This window comes from Falco peregrinus, chromosome 5 (genome assembly GCF_023634155.1).
Source record: "Falco peregrinus isolate bFalPer1 chromosome 5, bFalPer1.pri, whole genome shotgun sequence".
Taxonomy (NCBI): domain Eukaryota; kingdom Metazoa; phylum Chordata; class Aves; order Falconiformes; family Falconidae; genus Falco; species Falco peregrinus.
This window is the reverse complement of record NC_073725.1, coordinates 56,452,830-56,475,752: the sequence shown is the minus strand read 5'-3', so window position 1 is coordinate 56,475,752 and position 22,923 is coordinate 56,452,830. Positions and strand designations below refer to the sequence as shown.

General features: G+C 44.1%; 1 protein-coding gene across 1 annotated transcript in view; it reads left to right on the top strand.

Moving 5' to 3' along the window:
• The first annotated feature begins 4,076 nt into the window (after positions 1-4,076).
• DPP6 (dipeptidyl peptidase like 6) overlaps positions 4,077-22,923 on the top strand; it is a 572,063-nt gene continuing 553,216 nt past the window's right edge. The window contains exon 1 of the mRNA XM_055805889.1: positions 4,077-4,269. Within this exon, the coding sequence (XP_055661864.1) occupies positions 4,210-4,269 (60 nt within the window). The 5' untranslated portion in view covers positions 4,077-4,209. The remainder of the gene's footprint in view (positions 4,270-22,923) is intronic.

Here is a 22,923-nt window from a genome sequence, read left to right as displayed (position 1 = left end):
TATGACTAAATGATCTAATTATAGCCTTCCCGTGCTGTGCTTTTTGCATTCGTTCCTGATCCATCATTGCATTGATTTTTAGAATTGTGTTCTTTAGCACTCCATGGTCTCAATTTTCACATCCTCCTCGTCTCCTGTGCTCTCAGCTTCTCCGGGCCTACTGCATATGGACTACTCATCTTTTCCTTAAACCAGGCTTTTAATCACATTTCTTTTCTGAGGTGGACAGCAAGGTAAACCTTGATGGTTTCTGCAACACTTTGACCTTTGTACAAGTGCAAGTTCGCACTAGACTGTCTGTAGCCCTGTACTGTGGCTTTTGACTTGTGCAAAATGGATGTACCTTTCTGGTTAAGTTACAAGTGATGTCAAAAATTGTGGAGTGGTAAAGTGTGAGACTATCTCGGTCAGCTTTCTGCTGAAAATATCAGTGAAGGAAATGGGAAGCACGGTGACTTTGCCATGTGAAAACCTGAAAACTCCTGGAGCTCACACAGCAGTGATACCACGCCACAGACAGCTCAAATTTAGATCGAAACAGGCTCCTGGGAAGAACTTACAAACATGGGGGAATATTTCAAAGGTCCTCCTCTAAGACTGAGCTTGGACTTGAAACTGGCTGAATTGAACAGCGCTGGCAATCCTGCTGTTTTATCTTTGAGTTTTGTAACACTGGATGTTTTCCCCAAAAGCTTCAACTTTTGGAGTCAGGGTAAATATGTAAAGCTCTTGATTTTGATTTTCTCTCAATTTTACAGGGTTCATCTATGAAGTATGAAGAACAAAAAGAAGCACTCGGCACGTTATTAAATTTTGTGACATAATTCTGGCTTGAAAATTTTGTTTTGTTTTTAAATCTGGTGTCAGGACTGCATGAATTTTCTTGCGTTCATTTTGCGTAGCTTTAGCTCAGCTCCAAAGGCAGATTAGCTCTCTTTCTAAATGTTCCCCAAAAGTATGGCTGAGATTCCTTTTTAATACTGTTCTCAGCTGAGCTTATGTATAATCCTTTTCAAAGTGTAAAATGCCAAGGGATGTTTATATGCTACAGCTTATATGACAGTATATTGTTCCTTCACACTTCACTGAACAGTCACAGAATACTAATCTATAAATCACTTTTCTCACAGGCACTTCAAAACTTTGTGCTGCTTGTGGTATTGTCTGTTCTTTTCTAGATATATAAACCACTTCAGTTGGAAGAACAACAGATACTAATGATTCTGCATTTGTTTTTCTGCAGCGTTTAGGGACCCTCACTCTACAAGGGCCAAACAATGCCGGACTCTGTAGGCATTGTATGCCAATGCATGAGTACGTCCTGCCTTAGGGAAGCTGTACGCGGATGGGCAGAGGTAGGATCTTCCTCAACGCAGGAGGGGCACCGAAGGGCAAAGGAGGGTGGTGGTGGGTTTTCCCCCAGGATCATGTAGGGAGGCCTGGCCAGAGTTTGGAATTGGATCAATTCTCCCAGATTTCAAAGGCTGCACTTCCACTATGTGGTCAGCAGTCTCCTTTCAAGGGTTAGTAAACATCAGCATGCTTACTCGTATTTTTGAAAGCAAAAGCCGCCTTCTTGCAAACTCTCCCTGCTACCCCAGTTGGGAGCTGCCCTTTCCTGTATAGAAGGGAGGTCTGATGCTGCAAGGTTTGTCTCGGTTTTAGGGAAGAATGCAGATTCCCATGAGTGGGGCAGGCATTAAGCAGAAAAATGAGAGGAAGCAGGAGACTTTCCCCAGCTCTTTTTTTGCCAGGGCATTAGACGAAACATGCCCTATGGTGAAGATAGACTCCCTGCCTACTCTAGCAGACTGGCTGCAGAATGGAGAGGCAGATGCTCCCTGGAAAGGGTAGTGGAGTGGTGTCTTTCATATTCTGCTTTGCTTCAGGACAAAACTGTCATAAACCAGCATGGGGCAACACTCCCATGATCAGTCTGTGTAATGTGAAAAATTTGTTGTGCGAGAAAGAATGTGTAGGCAGGAATACATTTTATTCTTTTTTTCTTTTTTTTTCCCCTGAAGAATTTGCCTTTTAGAGGTGGGATACGAGTACAGATTTGTCACCTGCTCCATATAGTGGCCAGAAGGGTCTGCCAATCTCTTTTTGGGTGGTTTTGCTTGCCTATCTCAGTTTTCAAAAATTATTCTACATGTTTTTACAACTGCAAATAATTCCAGGGGTTTCTGCTTGTCTCAGTGCAACAAACTGTACTGAACGAATATAATGCAGCCAGGGCCTATCAAATATGCAACTCAAAGTCTATAATTGGATTTATTAGCAGACACTTTGCTTGGGAAGATACGAAAACCAAACCACTGAATGGAGCAGTCAGGGCACTAGACTTCAAATCTTAATCAGTATAAAGAAGTAAAAGCCATCAGAAGGCTATAGCGGGGAATAGTAATAATGTGGTATTTGGGGCTGAGCATCCTTGATAGGTCAGCCAGGATGCCAGCACCTACTGCTCACGAAGGTTGGTGGGACACTCGTCCCTGAAGGGGACTTATTGGCAGCAGTTCTGAGCTAAACACCTTGTTCTAGCAAAGCAAGGGGAGCAGATGCTGCAAGATTAAGGAGCAGAGTATGGACATTGCAATACGAGAGCTCCTTGGAGAGGAAGGAAAGACTGTTTCTTCCTCAGGGGATGTGCTACTCTCATCAAACCTGTCCCTGGATGCCTGCACTTCTCCCAGAATGTGTGCCCTGCTGACGGGTGGGATGTTTGACAGCACACTGTGGCTTTGGGACCTCTCTCCTGCCTCAGAACTGAAAGGCCAGCTGCTCTAATCGTGTTTACCTTTTACCTACGCTTTCTTCGGCTATCTGCCTCCACAGTGGTCTCTCCAAATGCGTTCTAGCCACAAGGCGGGAAGATACAGCCAGTTAAGCACATGGTGGGATATGTACCCTTCAGAAATGAAGGAGCGGGGATTCTCCAAAGCAGTGCTGGCTCTGGTGCATGATGAGCAACCAGAGCACTTCTGTTCTTCTTAACCTGAAAAAGGAGCAACACCCAGAAAAGATTTTAATTATTTAAAGGTTTTAAAGTATGCTGTAGAAACACAACAAAAATACTCAAAACAATCAACTCTGATAGATTAATCCCTAAGAAAAAAACCCAAACAATTTTGTAATATGAAGTATGGATGCTTTTAGCCTTGGCTATCCAGACCTTCTTACTCAGATATAAGGTGGGTTGGGTTTGGGGGTTTTGGTTGTTTTGGGGTGGTTGGTTGCTTACTGCTCTGGGAACTGACTTTCACCAAGTTTTTGTTGCAAGAACAGCGGAGGCAGCGTCTGGCCTCATGGGCTGGTTGGAGTGGTGAAACAGGGGTAGTAGAAAACATCTGGATAATGACTCATGACTTGGATTTTTATTTGTTTAAAAACCAAACTTAAACCACCAAATTTTGACCAGCAAGGCAGAGTTGGCTATGCAGCCCTTATTTCGCCAAACAAACAAATAAGGAAGGGGAAACAAAACAAAAAGTAAAACAAACAAACAACAACAAAAAAAAAAAAACAAACCCAAAACCCAAAAAACACCTGAACTCTAGCACACCTGGAAAAGAAATTATGGAAAAAAGGAAGACCCCAACCCTACAGCTTGGTAGTAAGCAAACGCCTGCCAGTCAGAATATACCCAAGCATTTCATTTCAGTGGAAACAGCTGGGGTGACTGCCCTGGGCACCAACAGGGCAGACCCCAGCCCCAGCGGCAGCCTTGTCCGCCGGTACCGCCATCTCCACCCCCACCCCCCCGCGGGAGGGGGCACTAGCACCGAGCAGCGCCCGAGAGGGCGGGGGCGCCGGGCTGGGTTGCGGGACCACCACGGCGTGGGACGGCGCGTCCCGCGGAGCAGCGCGGAGCGCCCCGGGCCAGCCCCTCGGAGCGGAGCCGAGCCGAGCCGTGCCAGCCCGCCCCGCTGCCGCGGCGGCCCCGGAGGGCGGGGGGCGGGCAGAACCGGGCTCGCCTCGCCTCTGCTTTGGAGGGCGGGGGAGGAAAGCGGTGCCGGGGAGGGGGGGAGCGGTTCGGGTTTTGTTTTGGAGCCGGGAAGCCGGGAGCGCCGCTAGCGCGCAGAGCCCGGCGGCCGGGGGCGAGGTCCCGGTGCGGAGTGGCCCGGCCGCGCCTTCCTGCCCCGCTCCGCCGCCCCGCGGGGTGCCGCGCCCGGAGCCCAACTTTCCTGCGCGCCCGCCGGCCCCAGCATGAACCAGACGGCCGGGGTGAGCAACAACGTCCGCTGCTCCAGCGGCAAGGGGCCCAAGGTAAGGCCGGCCGCCGGGCTCCGCGGGGCGCGCAGCGCGGGCGAAGCGGGCTCGCTGGGCTGCGTGGCGGGGCCCCTCCGCTGCGCCCCTCCGCTGCGCCCCTCCGCTGCGCCCCTCCGCTGCGCCCCTCCGCTGCGCCCCTCCGCTGCGCCCCTCCGCTGCGCCCCTCCGCTGCGCCCCTCCGCTGCGCCCCTCCGCTGCGCCCCTCCGCTGCGCCCCTCCGCTGCGCCCCTCCGCTGCGCCGGTGCCTGACCTGTAGCTGAGAGCGTGTGTCCCCGGCACCCCCGCAGCGTGCGCCCCGCACTTGGCCAAGTTGGGCGCCCCCCGCGCGGCTGCCCGGGCCCGGCGCGGTGCTGGCCAGGGGGGTCACCCCGCACCCCTCCGCGCAGGGCTGCGCCCCGGCTGCCGCCGGACCGGGCTGCGGCGGCCCCAGCGCGAACTCGTGCTCCTGCTTCAACCGGGCTAAAATGCCGCGAAGGTAAGGGTTTGTGCCGCGTGTGATGCGGGAGCAGGTATATATATATATATATATATATATATATATTCGATCTGCCGCTTTTGCTTCTTGCCACGGTGTGTTTGCATAGCCAGCGTTAAAAAAACATAACTGGCTTAGAACATCTTGTTGTGCACTCCACTTAATTCAACAGTTATGTCATCAGTGCTCGCACTTCATTTCCAGATGAAATTTGCGTTAACCTTTTTTCCCTTTTTTTTTCTGTAGTAATGAACATGGCCTTTGCATCTGCATTTACAGCACTGATACGCTGCAATATAGAGTCATGTAGATGTATGTGCCCTCTTGCAGACAGTTCTGTTGATGCTGTTCTGCAACTCTTTGAAGTGTTTTTCAGTGTTTATGTTTCTGTTTTAGGGTGCACCGCCCCCCCCCCCCCCCCCGCCCCCCGCAGCGAAATATTCCAAGTGCCTTTTTGAGGCTAGCATTTTGTCAAGAGTCATGATTCCGTATTGGCTAATGGGATGTACCGTAAAGAAAAGCAATATTTACCTTTCACCAGAAATGGTGGTGTGCTAACTTCTTTTTTATTTTACCTCTTAATACTGGCCTCCTGTTCCATCTTCTAGACTTGATGTCATGTTGTTTGAAATGCTTTTTTGAGTGCTGCTGCTCACCTGGTTGGTTACTTTATGTTTAGTCGGTGCAGACCTGGTTCTGCAAACTCTTCAGGCACGCAGATGTGCCTCATACCTCTGCTTCTGTAAAGTGAATACAATTATTTATCCTTTTCTCATATGGTCGTTTTAGGATTAAACCCACTAATCATAAGGCTATGCGAGTATTAAAAGATGCAACATGATGAGGGCTGTGGAAGTACACAAACAGATTAGATGAGTCTGCTGAAATTATTTGCTTAGCTCCATGACTAATCATATATTTGAAGTTAAACCCATACATAAGCTCTTTGCATAATTCATGGACCTTCAATTTAAGGTCCTCCATGGATCTTGCCTGTAATTTCAGTAATTTCAACGTTGGGCCTCCTTTCTTTGGACTTTATGGTTTTCTTGGAGTTTTGGGTTGAACAGCTAAGGTTATTGCATATTAGTAATAATTTATTGTATCAAGCTGCTGACCTAACACTTTAATGCAGAAGGAAGGGATGAGGCTCGAATGTGTATATTCTTAGCACATGATAACTGATACATTTGTATTTCTCTGGAAGGCACCTTCATCTTATCTTCAAATGCTGTGGGATGTGGATTTTTTTTCTAGTGGAAATAAATATATTTTTTCAAGCCAGAAGATTGACATGATTGATGGTTTCAGATTTTTTAATTAAAACACAGAAAGCTCTGTGCATGACTGATTCAGTTGTAAGGAAACCTTGCAGAGTTCAGAAATGAGAGTTTATCAAACCAGGCTGAAAAAACAAATAACTGATCTGTCAGAGGTCTGTGATGGAGTTGACAAGAGGCAGAATAGCCAAGTTTTTTGTGACACTGACTTCTAAAGCATAGAAATGCTTGTGAGATGTTTAATATCTGGGTGGGGGTGGGGTTCTGAAAAATGAACAAACAAAACCACAACCAAAAATAAAACAACAAAACCACAAACAGGACTTGTCTGACTTTCCAGATTTCCTAACTTTTGAACTAACTGGCCAATTTTAACCAGATTGACAGAACCAGAGAAGTGTTGCAAATGTCAACTTTCTACAGGTGTCACAGAAATAAATTGCTTAATAGAGAAAAGGGACTATTTGATACCTGAGCAGAGGAAGAAGCAGGGAGAAGCCTGCCCATCCCTCCTTTACTCACCCTGTCCCAGCAACCCAGTCAGCACATGGCTGTGGCTACCTCGTGGGCTGTCGTTTGCCCGTCACAGGCTGTGTAAAGATTGGGAGGGAACAGGAGAAAGGAAGGAGTCAGAAGGATGTTGTAGAAGAACTGGAAGTTTATGGTGGAAAAGAGGCAGCCATGAGCGAGAGCTGGAGTATTTGCAAGAGGGAGCGGGCTGAGCAAATAATGCAGGGCAAAAATCCGTCAGAAATCAAACTGTTGTTTCCACTACTCATGAAACAACTTGTTAGGCTTTTTTTACACCCCCCGCCCCCCCCCCCCCCCCAAAAAAAAAAGTCATCACGTTTGTGTCGACTAAAAGAGCTGCAAATGCCAACTCGCCGGAGCAAAGCCACTCTTCTTCCTGGCTTCACTCTGAGTTTTCCACTCACTAGGCAATGGACACCAAGACTTCAAATTTCCTTCACAAATTTACAGCTTTGCACAGTTGTGATGGGCAAGGGAGGTAACATTTTAAAGGAGGGATACAGTTAAAGCCCTTAAGTAGATAGCTTGATTCTAATTCCAAACTCTAGTATCACATGGCCACTAACACATACATATTTTTTGACATTTCTGTGTAACGCTTTTTAGCTGTTTTTAACCAAGATCTAGCTCTAAGCCACTTGTAAATGCTATTGAAAGACTGTGATTTATTGGCTAGAGAGAACTATTTTTAAGAAATAGTTTGTGTACATACAGCTTCTGATGCTCTTTTCTTCTGCCTGTGACTAATCTTACTGCCTTTCCTAAGAAAATTTGTGGGAGGAAGGCGAGAGGATTCACCCCAGTGCTGTAAGGAAAAGCTTCATCATTGGAACATATCTGATGTGGCTGGGGTGTTGAGCCCTCCAGCTGCTGAGAGTCTGCACAAAACTGGGCACCTCTCTCATGGGCTGGGAGCAGGCTGCGACTCCAGTTAAGAAAGTGCACCTTATTAGAAAGTTATTTGGATGCTGGCATAAGAACTTGAGGTTCAGTTCCGAGCTGTCACATTTCAACAGATTTCTTGAAGGAATTAATGAAGGCTAATTCCATCTGGGGACTCTGGCTTTTCAACATTGCGTGGTGCAGCTCCTGGCATTTGGCTTTTATTCAGCAGTCCAGAGCCCCATGCTAGCCAAGGCAAAGCACAGGAATTTTGTCTTGAATTTAACTTATTTTCTTAGATTAGTAGCAAGGACGATGCTGTGAGAAGGCACTTTGTTTCATGTTGAGACTCCCAATTGCATCTGTCTCAATGGAGGAAAATCTACAGAAAACATGGGGAGTAATTTCTTTCTTTAGAAACAACTCTATTTGGGGTCCTTCATCTGGGTACACTGAGCAAGGAGGTATCCCATGGAGCAGGATTTGTGGATCTCGAGGCCTTCGAAGTTTTGATGAGGATTCAGAGACCCACCAGCTCCCATCCTTCAGGGCACTGCGGTATCCAGCAGGAGATGGGCTGCTCCACAGCGGGAGCCCTCTCATCTCCCCTTTTGGAGAGGGGCCAGCGCAGAGCGCAGGGCTGTTCTTTGGAGTGGGGAAGATGGAAAGCCACAGTGTCTTCTGGGGATAGGGGGAGGCACTGTCTCTTTGTTTTACATGGAAGTGCATTTAGGCACACCATTGGCAGACACACAGTCTGGAGGGCACGGTCTAAACCCCCAGCTTCCTACAGCAGCCTCGGCTGTACATTAACGCATACTGGTTGGCACAACGCTGCTGCTGATTCGGTTGCTTTCCACATCTCTCTGACCATATTCTTGAATGACTATAACTGTTGTAGCTGTTCTGTGTGGAGCTCGGTCTTGGACATGGTCAGTGTATATCTTCTGGATCAGGTCTCTTAACTCTGAGACCCATTGGTCAGGACAGCTTCTTTGGCACACACTCATATTATGGCCCCAGTAGGGCATCACTGATGAGTACCCAAGTAGCTTATGTGTGTTTTGAGGGTAATGCAGTCATTTTACTTCCTAAAATGCGCTGCTGTTTTATTAGACATTTAACTCTTTTTGTGGATCTAAGCTGTAATGTCTTCCTGATTCCGATCACGTTGTGTGAGTAGGAGACAAGTGTTTTCCAGTCGCAACAGGAGTGATGAGAGTCACTTAAGCTGTATGGTAAAATCAAACAGCGCCGAGTTAAACCTGAGCAGATGTTGTGTGTTTCCATCATGGATTTCCTCGATGTGGCTTACAGGACTGTAGCAACCACCCTTCCTCTCTCAGCTTGTCAGCATTAAGAAACGCTTGTTGAATCAAAGTCTGGAGGTTAGGACATCTGCCAGAGTAACTGTAACCTGATTTTTAATCAGCAATAATGAATGCTTAAGGATAACAGCAAATCATTTGGACCGATTTTTATTTTTTTTTCTTTTAAAGGAGAGACAATTGAACTAAGTGGCAATATTGGTATGCAAGAAAGTGGGTGTGGAAACAACTCATTGTACTAATTTAAAGTCTTTGTTAAAGTACACTCAATAAGATGATCTGGAAATACAGTTTTGATTGTGCCCTTGTTTTGAAAAGAACCAAATTAACCTATAAGACAAGTAAATTGCTGATGTGGGGTGTTCCTCTAGAACTGCACTTTGCAGGGAGTTTCCCTGATCTAAAGGCGCAGTGCAGTGTTCGTACAGCCGTGGTCAACAGGTCAATAATATCCCTTTAACAGGATATAAGAGAGTTTGGTTCTGATAGTGGTTTATTCTTTAAACAGTTAATAAGAGATTATTGCATCTATACTGGGAGAATCTAGTTTTCTTCTCTTTTACATGAACTATTCCCCTCATGTGCATTGCACTGATTTCAGTTGAATTACTACTTATTTATGTTAGCTTAATTGCAAAGAGATTCAATACCTCTGAAGTTATGGAAGCAATAGAGCCACAGCACTTCTAGCACTCTTGGATGCAGACAAAATGAAGAGCAGCTACGTTAGCTCCTCTGTATTACTGCTGAAGTGGAAAGAAGTTCAGTTTTACTTGCACATTGCATTTTACTGTGTGTGGTAAGTTACCATGTATGGGCACAGCTAAGCAATATATTTTTCGAGTTGTCCAATTTTAATACTCTAGTGGGAATGCAAGGTTGACTTCCACACCTAATAAGTATTAAAGTAGGACTTACGTAGCTCCCAGGGCTTTAAAACATGATCAGTCAGCTATCTTCAAAATCCAGCCTCGCTCAGGGTGCAGTCCCTTAGAAATTACATTTCTATCTCAAAAGAGTAACCTTTCATGGTCTAATACAGCATTGCACGAGAGCCCCAGCCAAGATCGACGCCCAGCCCTGCTGGATGCTGTAAACCCCCTATAGCCAGACGTGGCTTTGCTTTCAGTGTTTACCATTTAAGTTGTCAAATAAGAAGCAAAAAGCTGGGAGAGGGGAGAATTGCTCTGGTTTTACAGGCACTGAAGTGAGGTGCTGAGTGTAACCCACCAAACCTGCCAAGCTTAGCAGAATGGTAATGATCCTAAATGCTGTGACAGTTGCAGGCTAGGTAGAGATGGCAGGATGAAGTTGAACTTGTCTGCCATGGAGAATGAAGGTAGTACTAGATATTGTCCATTTAAGAGCCAGCTGGCTCATCAGAATGTGCTCCTGACATCCCACCAGTATATCCCTCTCTGTGAAGCATGTTATCCCTTGCCCGGTGTAGGTGTCAGCAGGAAAAAGCTGTGGGCAAAGAAGGGGGAGAAAACAGTTGGCTTGGGTCGTCTGTCCATGAGGAAGCCAGGTGTTGGTTTGGCTTGTTGTGGAACAAGGTGGTGCTTGCATGTGGTGTGGAACTGTGTAGCATTGATTTAACTCTTTTGCCTATACCAGTTTGTATAGATCCTGTATCTTCTCTGTCCTTTGTGGGGGATCTTTCACAAAGCTGCAGAGGCAAAACCTGTCCTAGGAATGGTGAACTCTAAATCAGGGAGAAAAAACTGCAGGGAACTTAAGGGGAGGTGTTTGAAACTGATTTTTATCACATTCTCCGTCTTCCTTGTAAACTGTTAAGTTTTCAGTTGACATTTTCTGGTTGCAGGTGCAGATTTAGAGTTTTGCTTCTGTTGATGTAAAAGGAAAGAAGATTTCAGAAATTTCTAAGACCTTAACCAACCCAGCCATAAGGATTTTAGGAGTCATGGCTGTGGGAAGTTCTTGACCAGATCTTGTGTGTGTGGATGAAAGGAGTGAAATCCTTTCTTTATAATTCTACCCGTGAACCTGATGTTTTTTGTCGGTTAATTCCAGCCATGTTCCCTTGAGTGCTTCCTGGGACTGCCCAAGTGTCAGCTGTCCTGTAAACTTCCCATTGAAAGGAAATTTTACAAGGATGGTGATGGCTGGTTTGAGACTAGAAATTTCAGTGAAAGGCTTAAACACCCCTTTGAAGGATGGGAAGACAAAGGGAGATGGCTAGACCAACCTGTTAAATGCCCTGAGTAATCAAAATCCTCCTGGCAGGGTTCATGCTTTCCCCAGCTGGAGGGAATCCAACTGCGAGATGCAGCCTGGGGAAGAACAGGCTCCTCTAGTCCTGGTGTTGATGGAGCATCTTGTCAAGGGTATGTTGGGCGATGGGGAGCAAAAGGAGCTGTGGGTTTTGTACCATAGTGCAGGTATGCACCAGCAAGGGTGTACTTTGCCTAGAACAGTTGTTATTTTAAGGCTTTAGGGGATGCATGAGAAAGGGGCCAGAGACAACCATTCTTCCCCAGTAAATATTTGCCAGGAGGGTTACGGCCAGGCTCTGTGGAGCTCAAGGGATTTCCAGTGGTGCCTGGTATTTCGTTTCCCGTACCTCTGCAGTGCTCTCCCACGAGGGGAGCCCTGAGCCCTGAATCTGGATGAGCTCAGGGGATCGGTGACACCAGAGCCGTCCTGCTCCCTGTTTATTTGTGGGTGCTGCTCTCTGCTGCTGTTTTTCATCTTTAATGAGGGCTGAACACACCATAAAATTTTATTGGGTGTTTATGCTAACAAAATTAACTAACAGTTGGTGCCTTAAAAATGCAGCCGGAGCTCTGAGCACTATAACTGGAATCTTCAATGGCTTTTTAACTGGTATAGGACAGAGCAAATGTGTGAGTACCAATGTCATTTAACAGTAAACCATTTTTATATTAACTTTTTATTGACCAGAACTGATTAATTGACATTTTTTTTAAAAAAAAAATCTTAGCATGGTATGTGCTTAAACAAAATCATGTTTTCAGGCATTAGATAGCTAGAAGCTCTGTCAAAATTGTGTGGTTAATTTATAATACCAAGACCAATGGGCTGATAATCAAAATAAATTAGCTTAGCCATTTCAATACTTTAAAGCTTAAGTCAAGTAATAGGAAGAAGATGTGTTTTAGCATTTCAATTATTGTGTTTCCCAATGAAATAGATATAATATCATGCTGTGAATGCTGCATGGATCACTTGGGGCCATGACTTCAATGGGAGTACAAAGGACCTCTAGGTTATAGAAAAAAAAGAAAAAGGATTAAGTTTAGGCTCAATTTCTTGTTCACTAGAATTCATTTTGCTTATTTCTATATTAGTGCTGTTAGGTAAACATAGGGAAGTAATTTGCTTTCATTCATTTATTTATTGAGCATTTTTATTTATTTTCATGCAGTTTTCCCGCGCCTAGTCTGGAGAGAGTTTGATGCTTATGATCTTTACATTATGCTGGGGATTTTTATGCTGGTTTTAAAACAAAATAACCAGATTGACATGCTGGGATATTTGTGTGTGTGTGTGTGTGTGAATGAAATAGTTTGATTATCAGTTAGCACTGATTTACCACATATTTACCAAGGTATTAGGTAGGGCTGATTTGCATTTCGGGGCACTGCCAGAAATAAATTTCGGCTGAAAGACTTGTGCTAGCACTCAAAGGGAATGTCCCAGTTCCTGGATTAAGCCCTGAGTTACGCTGGGATGCTGGCCAAGTGGTTTAGGCTTTACATTTTCACGTTGTCGCATTATCATAGATCCCAGCTGATTTTCAAGGCCAAACACTGCTGCCATCAAGAAAATGTTCTCCAACCTGCTTTTGGCCTCCCGGTGTAAGGATGGTCTTGGGGATCTAACATGAACTCACAGTAGCCAGCGGTAGTCTCACTGAGACTGGGGCAAATATCCTGCCCATGCTTTAGTTTTTTCTGTTGGTAAAAATAAGGATGAGCATTTCCCTTGCATGGTCTGGCAGCTCTTTGGTGGAGGATAATAACCTGGTAACCCACCAAGTGGGCTTCCCATCCTTACTGTTGGCCTTACGCTCTTGTGCTTGACATCTGAGAATTTAGCAAACTTCAACGTCATTAAGAACATACCCTTCTTTGTCCCTCCTACACCTTTTTTCCTTTGTTCCAGAGGTATAGGAGGTTGCATGGTCCCTATACCATGACATGATATGGTCCAGAGGATGGCCTCGGAGGTTAGTGTACCCAAAGGAGTGAGTTGTGTTGCAAGCATAGAGCAGGTGGAAGATGGGAGCACATCAGTATTTCAGCTTACTTGAAAGGAAGGTTGTTAAGATTATAAAACCTCAGGTAATTTAAAAAGAGAGCATGTATGGCCCTCCTAGGTGTTGTGCCTTCAAGCAGACAGAATGAAAGCCAAGACTTCGTGAGAGCCCCAGGGGGAGGGCTGGGGGCTGGCAAAGTTGGTGAGTGCTGGGCTCATCTCAGCTCTGCCAGCAGGTTGAAAAGGGGCAAGACATCAACATTTGGAGGTCAGATAACTTGCTTATTTGCAGATGGTGTCTAGAATTGGAATGCTAGGAAGAGACTGAAATTATGGCACAGATGTGTGCTGCTGATAATTTACTGCTACTCAGGGCAGCAGATACACCATATGCTTTTCTTTTTTTCTTTTTTTTTTCTTTTTTCTTTTGATATATTAGTTTATGCTTCTAGGCTTTTGACTTGTCTTGGACTTCTGCTTAGCATCCCAAGATCCTAGTGTTTGCAGAATTTTAGCGCAGTTTTTTATTGAAGTCAGATTTTCTGGATAATGACCTCACACAGAGCCTTTGCCACTGCTTTAACTCTGCTCTCCTAAGTGGAGGATCAGATAGCTTTTCATAAGTAAAACAGTCCACGAAAGGTCCAGCAGCAGGCATTCACATCAGTGTTATTTCTATTGCGGCACTCCATGGGAACACTAGCTGCATGTTGGGATTCAATCGAACAAGAGGCTCTCCAGCCAGAAAGCATAATACTGCTTCTTACATCAAAGAGCTTACATTTTAAATTTGTTCATTGGTTCATGGTCGTCTCTCAAACTAACGATTTTATTCTTCACTTTATATTCTTGCTGCTTAGCATTGATTTCAGTGTGTGATCCCATTGATTGTCCTGGGGTTTCTCTTATGCTGCTTAACATGAATCTGGGTTGCACCTGGGCCCCATAGTATAACACATTTTCCTTGAAACGATGCATTGCCTCATTGCCAGTCCTCTTGTCTGACCACCCATTGCACAATTAATCTGCCAGCAGAGAGGCCGCCGAAGTTTTTCAGTCACTTATTCCAAGTTTAGCTGCTCTTTATTGTTATAGATCTCCAGCGGGTCACAACTATTCTTGAATGTCCCAGGTGCTGCTTTCTGTACCTCCATATTTTCTGATTTGTTCTGACTTTAGTCACTTGAGTTACCCTGATATTGCTAAAATTCTCTAAGGCTGCAGCTGTGTTACAGAGCACATCTGTACCTTGCCCTTGTCTTTCACTCCCTCATTTGGAGTTTATTCCTGCGGACTTCCTATACCTGCTCTGCTCCTACTGTTTTGATTTTTTTTTTAATTATTTCTTTTTAATGGCAGGGGAGAGCACTGAAGATTCCACCTTACAAAGAAGTTAATTTACTTCCAGTGAATAAAACCAGCTTCCCCCCCCCCCCCGCCCCGCCCCTTACTTTACATGGTAAGGGAATTTTGCCTGTGCTTTTTGTTAATTTGTGTGACTTGTTGCCCATAAAGGGCATTTATAGCATAAAAAATAAACCACCTTGCTGGTTTATCCTGCTCAGGGGCACTGAAGGACTGATTTGGGTTGAAACACAGGTATCTTCACACGGGCCTCTGAGAAGGTAATGATGGTTCTTGGTTGCTGCAGCTTGGGCTTTTACTAAGGTGTTTCAAGTTGCCACTCAGAAACTGCAGCTAGAATTTCTAGCCATGGATGATCATGATGGAGGTGACGAAGGTATTAGCCAAGGACAGAGGGAGGAAGGAAATTGTTTATGGACCCTCAAACTCTTTATTTATGGCATTAATTCAAGTGTTTGGATATTTCTTTTTTGTCTGTTGTCCCCTTTTTCTTTGTAGAACAGTGGGAAACTTCAGTGCTCTTTTCTGACTTTAATGGAAAGTAATCAATGCTGTGCACTATCACAGTATTATGATAAAAATACCTCAGTTAAAACCATCTTTGACAGCAAAATATTGTAAGTGACCTCCAATGGTTAGCCTTCCTTAGGTACTTCGCTGCTGTAGCTTCATTATGTTTTACAGCAGATATTTTTCTCCACAGAAATTCTGACTGGCAGCTGATATGGACTAGCTGAAACAGAGGGAGATTATTCTGGTTTTGTTTTAAGCACAGGAGAGATGTCCACATATAACTTCCAGTGATGTCAGGAGAAACAAAATACCTAAATCTCTTGTGTGCTGATAGAAGAATTGCCTCTAAAACTTTTTCAGTGGAAAGCATGAAGTTTATTGAAGAACCCAGTAATGAAGAACTATGGTTCCTAGTGCTTAAAATTTCAGTGATTGTACAAAAATGAAGCCTTGAGCACTTTAAATTATAGTTTTTAGGGACATTACCACAAATTACTTATTCTTTCTTGAAAGCTCCTCTCTTACTTCCTTGTAAGCATTTGTTAGATTTGGATTTTAATATGGACATCATCCAGGAGAAAAAAATAAATAAATCAGTGTTCTATTTGATAGGAGCTGTCACTTACTTACTGTCACACTTTGTAAATAGAAATTGAAAAGACTTAGGGGAAAGCTAGCAGATTCCAGTGTGGTCTTACCACTGTTATTACCAGACTTAGCAAATTAACTGAGACTGTAACACTTCCTAAGAACGACGACTATCCAGCTGAGGAATAGCTGTTTTTTGCAAAGGTTGAAGCACACAGATGCACTCAAATACTACAATAAGACGATAAAATGTGCTATCAAAGCAAAAGTGTATGTTTACACTGTGTTGTACGAAAGGTATCTACTGCCCCATGAGCTGTTTGAAAGCCAGTATGCGTGATCTTGTCGGCAGCACTGCGGAGTCCAGGTGATAGTGTTTGCCAGTAAAGGGATTGTTTTGGTGAGTGGGAAGGGTATACTGGACCATCGCTGAAAAGGCACCTTCTTTCTGATGTGTAAATGTGAATGAGTCTTCACATTTTGGCTACATGTTTGTGTGTGCTGTAACAGCACTCCTAAGTATTGCTGCCACAGCATTCCTAAGCATGAAATGTCATGCCTTTTCCAAGGTTTCAATTTTATTTCATAAAACAAAAAAAGAAAAGCAAAAAATAGCTCAAGTGTATAGCCAGTGTTGCTGCAGAGGTGAAAAAACACCATCAAAATGATGCAGAGGTGTTGACTTAACTCGTCAAAGACTGAAACTCTCTTCCTACACTAAATGGGTAATCAATGTAAGATGATCCTTCAAGGACAGGACTCAGTTTAAGGATTACAGCACCAATATTTAGGCATCCAGTTTCTGTTCACATGTGACCCAGGGTCAGGATTTTTCTGCATTAGTGCTGTGGAACATGTGCTGGTTATCTTTTCAGCTGCTGTAGCCCAGCGTTATGAATTTCCCACAGATCTTGTGTCTGCCAGCACCAGCAGTATGTCTTGCAGATGCCTGGACATCTCCAGTGATGCTGGGTATCTTCGTTTAGGCAGTGGAGTTGGACAGGCAATACCTAAGCTCCAATTATAGTCAATGGGACACCATCAGTAAAGTCTAGAGAGCGATGAAGCTCACTGTAAGGTCTCTGTGGGCTTGCTGCTCCCTGACTTGCTTCTTACATTCCATTTAATTTTTTTGACTGGATCCCTGTAGACTGTAATTGGAGTTTAGACACCTGGCACTAATATAAGCCCCTAACTGTAGGCATCCTAATCTCAAATAGCATCCTTCTTGTAGTGTCAGCCTTGTCTACTGTGTTACTAGTTATCAGTGTGGGTAAGAAAAACTGGGAAGAATTAAGGTATTAAATTCTTGCCTGCCATTTCCCAAGAGCCAGAACATTTCTTGTGGGTCAGGATGGATGGCTGAATACTACAGCGTAATCAGCGTACCTGAGACTGATTTATCTATAATAATACAAGGCACAGCAGTGAGAGCTTGGGGAAAAATGACTGGTTTTATTTTCCTGAAGTTCAGGTTTCAGAAAAGCTTGCATTATTCTGATCAGGGTAATTGTGCAGCAGGCTTAGGTTGATGTCTGCATTTCAATCTTGATGAATCCTTGGAGAGGCAGTCTGTTGTCTGACCAAGAGAAAAAGGATTCTTACGTGAATTGGGAGATAATCTTTTTCCCCTTTTTTTTTAAAGGTTAGTCCAGCCAAGCCAATCCTTTTGAGATGGGTGAATAAGAGTTGCAGAAATGCTGATATCGGTGTGCAGAAGATTTATGAATCTCTATGTGGAGTGGAAGGCAGATGTAGATAAAGCAGGCGAGGTTAAATCATGCTTTGCCTGTAATTGTGAGCGTGATATCAGCGTCGGTGTCTTTGACTGCAAGGTCCCTTGGGAGCTTTATAGGGCATGGCACAAACATTAGCTGGTCAGCTACTACTCAGGCCATGCCTTATTTCGTAAATGCTGCTCTAAATAAATGTAATCAATAATGAGATCTTGTGTTAAAAAATACACTGCTTTCTGTTGATACTATTTTATTTTTTTTTTTGGCACAGCAGATTCCCCTCCCCTTACTGCTCTAAGAACTAAAGATGGGGTTTTCACGTCAGCGTTCAAAATAAGGGCCAAGGCTCATTCTTTACTCCCTTAACATGGGTTTAATGCCAGCATGGTGACATTTCTTTTAGTCCTGTTGTCATAACCTCAAGTGGACTTAATCCAGCTCATGGCTGATGGTAAAGAAAAATCAGGCTGTGTCAGTATTGCTAACAGCTCTTGTTATATGAACAGTCTTGGCAGCCTACCATGGTTCTTTCATATTTAGGAAATCAGATCTAAATTATTTAGAACTTTGAGATGAGCAAATGTTTGGAAGGTTATTTTTTGGGAAATATTGCTGGGTTTAGTCTCTTTTTTTCTGGTAGGCAGCTTTAGCTCGTTACATTTAGAGGTTGGTGGTTTTTTTTAATTTACTTGGGTTTTTTAAAGAAGATCTATTTTTCTATTTAGAAATTACTCTAAATAACTCTATAGCTAAGTAACAAAATGATTTCTAAAAATCATTGGGGAAAACATCACCTCCTAGGGGAAAATGTGGATGCATTAGAAAGTTATTTTCAAAACTCTGCCAGAATTCAGTAAACTGCGTTTTAGAGGCATTACCATCAGGCGGGAGGAGGTCAGGAGTGAAGGAAGAGGCAATCATCAGCCAAACTATTTCTGTGGGCTTCATTACTCTGGTGTTTCAGGTCCTCAAAACCTCTAATGAGGCAACTACTGATTGCTGTTAGAATGGATTGGATTATGCTAGGTTAGTGTTACTCCAATGTTAAAGACAGTGGAACTGAGAAACAAGGGACAGCAGGAGCCAGGTTTTGAAAAATATTTAGTCACTTATGTGTTAAGACTTGGCAGGCATTTGCGCAGAGCCCACCAAATGCCATTACATGGGGGATGGGAGCTCTTTGTAGGTTTTTTTGGGTTTGTTTGTTTCTTTTGTGAGCATCCTAGGGGGTGCTTTCCTGAAACAGGCCAGGTAATTTTGAAGCCCACCTAATTCTCCTGGGTTCCTCTGTGCAGTCTGTGGAAGAGCAAAACAAAGGAGTCCAGGCTTCACCGTTGTCTGTCAATAAACCAGCTGCTCAATTATTTTTTCCTCTGGCTGGCAGAAGGTGTTTGTATTCAGGTGGTCTAGTGACATCCTTGGAGACCACTGGCTGTTGCTAGTGACCTGTATATCCTTGGAAATGTAAGTTCCTATCTTGCACTGATTTCAGTAGACTTACACATCTAAACACTTGAGATGCCCTAGCCCATTAAAACTGCTCCTGGGTGATTTTCACTGAGGAATATCCACTGCCGTCAGGAATAACAGTTTCATGTGCAGTCCCTGGCTTCCATCTTCTCACTGTCAAAAATGCAATCCATTTTGTGCTAATGAAACACTTAGACCATGATTTCAAGTAAATTTAAACATGAACTTAAAATTATTTTTAAATTAACTGGCATAATTGGATGGCATTTGTAAGTATTAATTTTGTGTAGTCAGAACTGGGGACCATATATGATAATGGAAGGATGCTCCACAGTGGTATTGAGGTGATGTTTTGCAAGCTAAGTGCCATCAGCTTCACTGCCACTTAACTTTGGAAATAACTTAAGGTGCATCACCAGTGAGTTACATGACTTCAGTAGTCCTCAGAGCTTCATAATCATAGAATCATAGAGTAGTTTGGGTTGGAAGGCACCTTTAAAGGTCATGTAGTCCAACCTCAGCCACTCAATAAGCAGGGACATCTTCAACTGGACCAGGTTGCTCAGAGCCCTGTCCAACCTGACCTTGAATGTTTCTAGGGATGGGGCATCTACCACCTCTCCAGGCAACCTGATCCAGTGCTTCACCACCCTCAGTGTAAAAAAATTCTTCCTTACACCTAGTCTGAATGTACCGTCTTTTAATTTAAAACCATGAACCCTTGTCCTGTTGCAACTGACCCTGCTAAAAAGTTTGTCCCCATTTTTCTTATAAGCCCTGTTAGGTACTGGGAGGCTGCTGTAAGGTCTCCCTGCAGCCTTCTCTTCTCCAGGTTGCACAACCCCAACTCGCTCGGCCTGTCTCCATAGGAGAGGTGCTCCAGCCCTCTGATAATTTTGGTGGCCCTCCTGTGGACCCTCTTAACAGGTTTGATAGGACTGAGACACTCAGAGCCTCCTATGTGTCCAGAGGCAGTGGGAATCTTGGGGAAAAAAGGGTTTCTAAAAGTCTGCTTAAGTCACAGGGGGATTGAACTGGGGAGGAGGTTAAAAGCAGGCCCAAAACATGGATGAGATTTGGTTTCTCCCATTTCCAGACATGCTTTAAAAGAAAGACATCAGCTTCTAGCGGTGCTCTGGGGAAATAAGGGTGTTGATTTGTCCAGGGGAAGAGCGGGCAGTGTGAATCCAGAGCCAGTGGAAGTCTGCTCTCAGCCCCAAGGAAAGAAGGGTTCAGAATTGAAGATGCCCAATTTTTTTAGCTTTTTGCAGCAGGCAGCTACTGAGCGGTTTCAGGAGGTTTCAGGCTAGTTTTCAGGAAGTCCCTGTGCAGTAAAATGACAAGAGCCTGTTTTGAGGTGCTTAGTTCTCTGCAAGGCAGTAGATGTAATCTAGGGTTTTGGACTTTACCAATGTTTTGCTCTGTTACTAAGTTTTCTATGGGCTCTTCACATTAAAAATTATAAACAGTCTTCCTGTTCTTTACTACACATTGTAAAATATCATATATATCACACAGGTAAGGAACACTGATGCCCAGAACTCCTATGGGATGAATGTAGAATACTACTTACTAATTGTTTATTACTGTAAGCTCACAGTGCTGCCAAAGGGGGTTTTCTGGGATCTCCTGTTTCATCTGGTCAGGTCTGATGGCTTTCTGCATGGCATGCCCATGATAGGTGAAGAGATGTATATCCTTTGCTTGGCTTCTGCTGAGCAAAACTCCTCCATGACATTTAATTAGCTCCAGTTTCCAAAGCCCTGAACAAAAGTCACTGAGAATCTCCCTCCTTTGCTTTCTTCCTGTGTTTGCTGCATGCAGAGAACAGGAGCAGGGGACTGTACAGTGACCTCAGTGTTTTAAGCTGTGGTTTTTTTGCTGAGTGCTACTTGGCACCTTTTCACAGAGGACCTCCATTCCCCAGCACTATTTATGGGTGGGGAAGCAGATGCCTGTCTTGAGTGAAGCTCTGAGGTCTCCTCATTGAAGCCCAGCCCAGGTTTTTGTTCACTTGGACCCATAGACACTGTGCTAATCACTAGGTTGCTCTGCTGCTCCTTAGAATATTTTGATCATGAGATTTTTGGCAGTTTTTTCTCTCTGTAACACCCCTGTTTTCCCATTTCCTTCATTATATGAAGAATAAAGGGCAGTGAAAGATTGTGGAATACATGCATGCTTAATTTTCTGTAAGCTGACTTGTGTCTTTCTGCTTTGCTGTGGCTTGAAATGAATTTTAGATTTTTAGAGCAGTGATACACACCATTAAAGAGCCTTGCTGTCTAACCAGGCACAGTACTTCTGCAAAGCAACTTCTCAAATTGGGAAGATAGCAAACAGAGAAAACTATGCTGTTTAGGAATGAATAACATGTTTTATTGAACCAGAACAAGGGGGCTGCAGTGATGTGCTATAGGTGTGCATCATCTTTACTCATGCATTGGTTGTGCTTATGGGTTGATAGCTGGCAGTAGTTGACTGCTAGCTTAAGATCATAGCCGTGCCCTGTGCTTGAGGGCAGATTTTCAGAAGAAAATGTGTCGTGTGAGCAGTTACAGCATATTTTGACCCTGATCTTTTGGATATAGCCAAATACCACAAGGGAAATTCAGGAAAGCACAGGGGAGCAGAGATGGCTTTAAGGCTGCTGAAGCAGACACTAGCTTCCAGCATCCCAAGAAACTAGTACAACAGCCAGAGATCAGCAGTAATGGACCAGCTGAGTCTCAACACTATTGTGACTTTGAAATGTTTGAGTTAGGTACTCTGTGTCCCAACCTAACTCTGCCATGCCGTTCCCAGCAGAAAGCTATCCTTTCTCCTCCCCTCTGGGGTGACTGTTGTGTGTGAAACCTTGAAGCCAAAAAGGAGTTGCAGTGCTGTATTTTTCCAGCCAACACTGCTCCTCGCAGCAGGGTCCTTCTTACTCTCTGGGTGGCTGCCAGATGTTGCAACCCCGTCCTGCTACAGCATGTCATGCAATGCATGTCCACACATTCCCAGCTTAGCAAGCTCTCTCTGCTCTTTGCCCTTCACAACACCGCAGTGATGGAGACCCTGAGCTCCAGGGGGTCAAGCCAGGAAGTCTTCATGTGCCAGTGGCAAGTAGAGACTGTTGCAGGACGTGCAATATTTAGCACGCCATCCGCCTCCTGAGCTACTTCTAAGGCTCCTTCTCTCCACCTGCTCTGAACAGAAGGTCTCAAGCCTGACTGAGAATCGGGACTGTTCTGTCTAATTTGGTGTTATCCTTTGGCAGCAGAAAATTAACTATTTTCTAATAAACCTCAGATATAATAGTAAGTTGCGTGCTGAATTCTTTGCCTTTCTCTTCTTTAATTCAATTCTTGTTGTGTTATGGAGAAGCTACATTATTTTTTCCCCCTAGGGAAAACAAACATTATTGGTCCTGACTATTCTTTTTTGCCTGTCCCTTGATTTGTAGGCTGTGCTGTCATTTCAGTTCAGTTTGTGCTGATACCTGTAGCACTTGTGGTGGGTTTGCATATTTTCAAGATGAGTGGCAATGTCAAGCTATCCGGTTTTTATTCTGTTCAGCTTTTTAGCTCAGATTTGGCCTCTCTTTTTTGGTGGGTCGAATGGCCAGTATTTGCACCTGTTGACTGCTGTCTTGGCATCTGAATTTGGGTTTGGGTTCTCTGACAGTTCCCCCTGTGAAGGGACTGTTTCTAGAAGGGCTTTAGCTTTCCACAGGAGAAGAATGAGGTCATTTATTCAGCAAAGTTAGGTAGCTGCATATCAGTTTTAAAAAATCCTAACCAAAGTATACATTATTTTTTTTCCACTGTGGAATTCATCTATCTAGATCTCTTTAAAAAGTAGCTCTGTTTCATAAAAGGAAAGCATTTACCATGACATCCGTTTCATCCTGCCCCTTTCCATCTGAAAAGCCTTAAGTTGCCACCTGTTTGGTTTTCAGTTACTTCTGTAATTCTTTTTTAAAAAGTTCCTTTCATGGTGCACTGCAGAAGTTGAAAAAAAGACAAGACACGGAGAGATTTTATATGCTAAGGAGGCTACTTCAGACAGAGGCAATTAACTGGCGGTGTATAGCTCATACAAGAAAATTGGGAGATGTGAACTGAAGATCAGTCTTTGAAAATGTGGTTAGCAGGCAGAGCTTGAAAGACTCCTCGGCCCGATCGGCTGCAGCAGGGCATGGTGGTTTGAGCCTGGTCCTGAGCAGTTTCCTTACTGCAAACTGAGATGAGGACCTT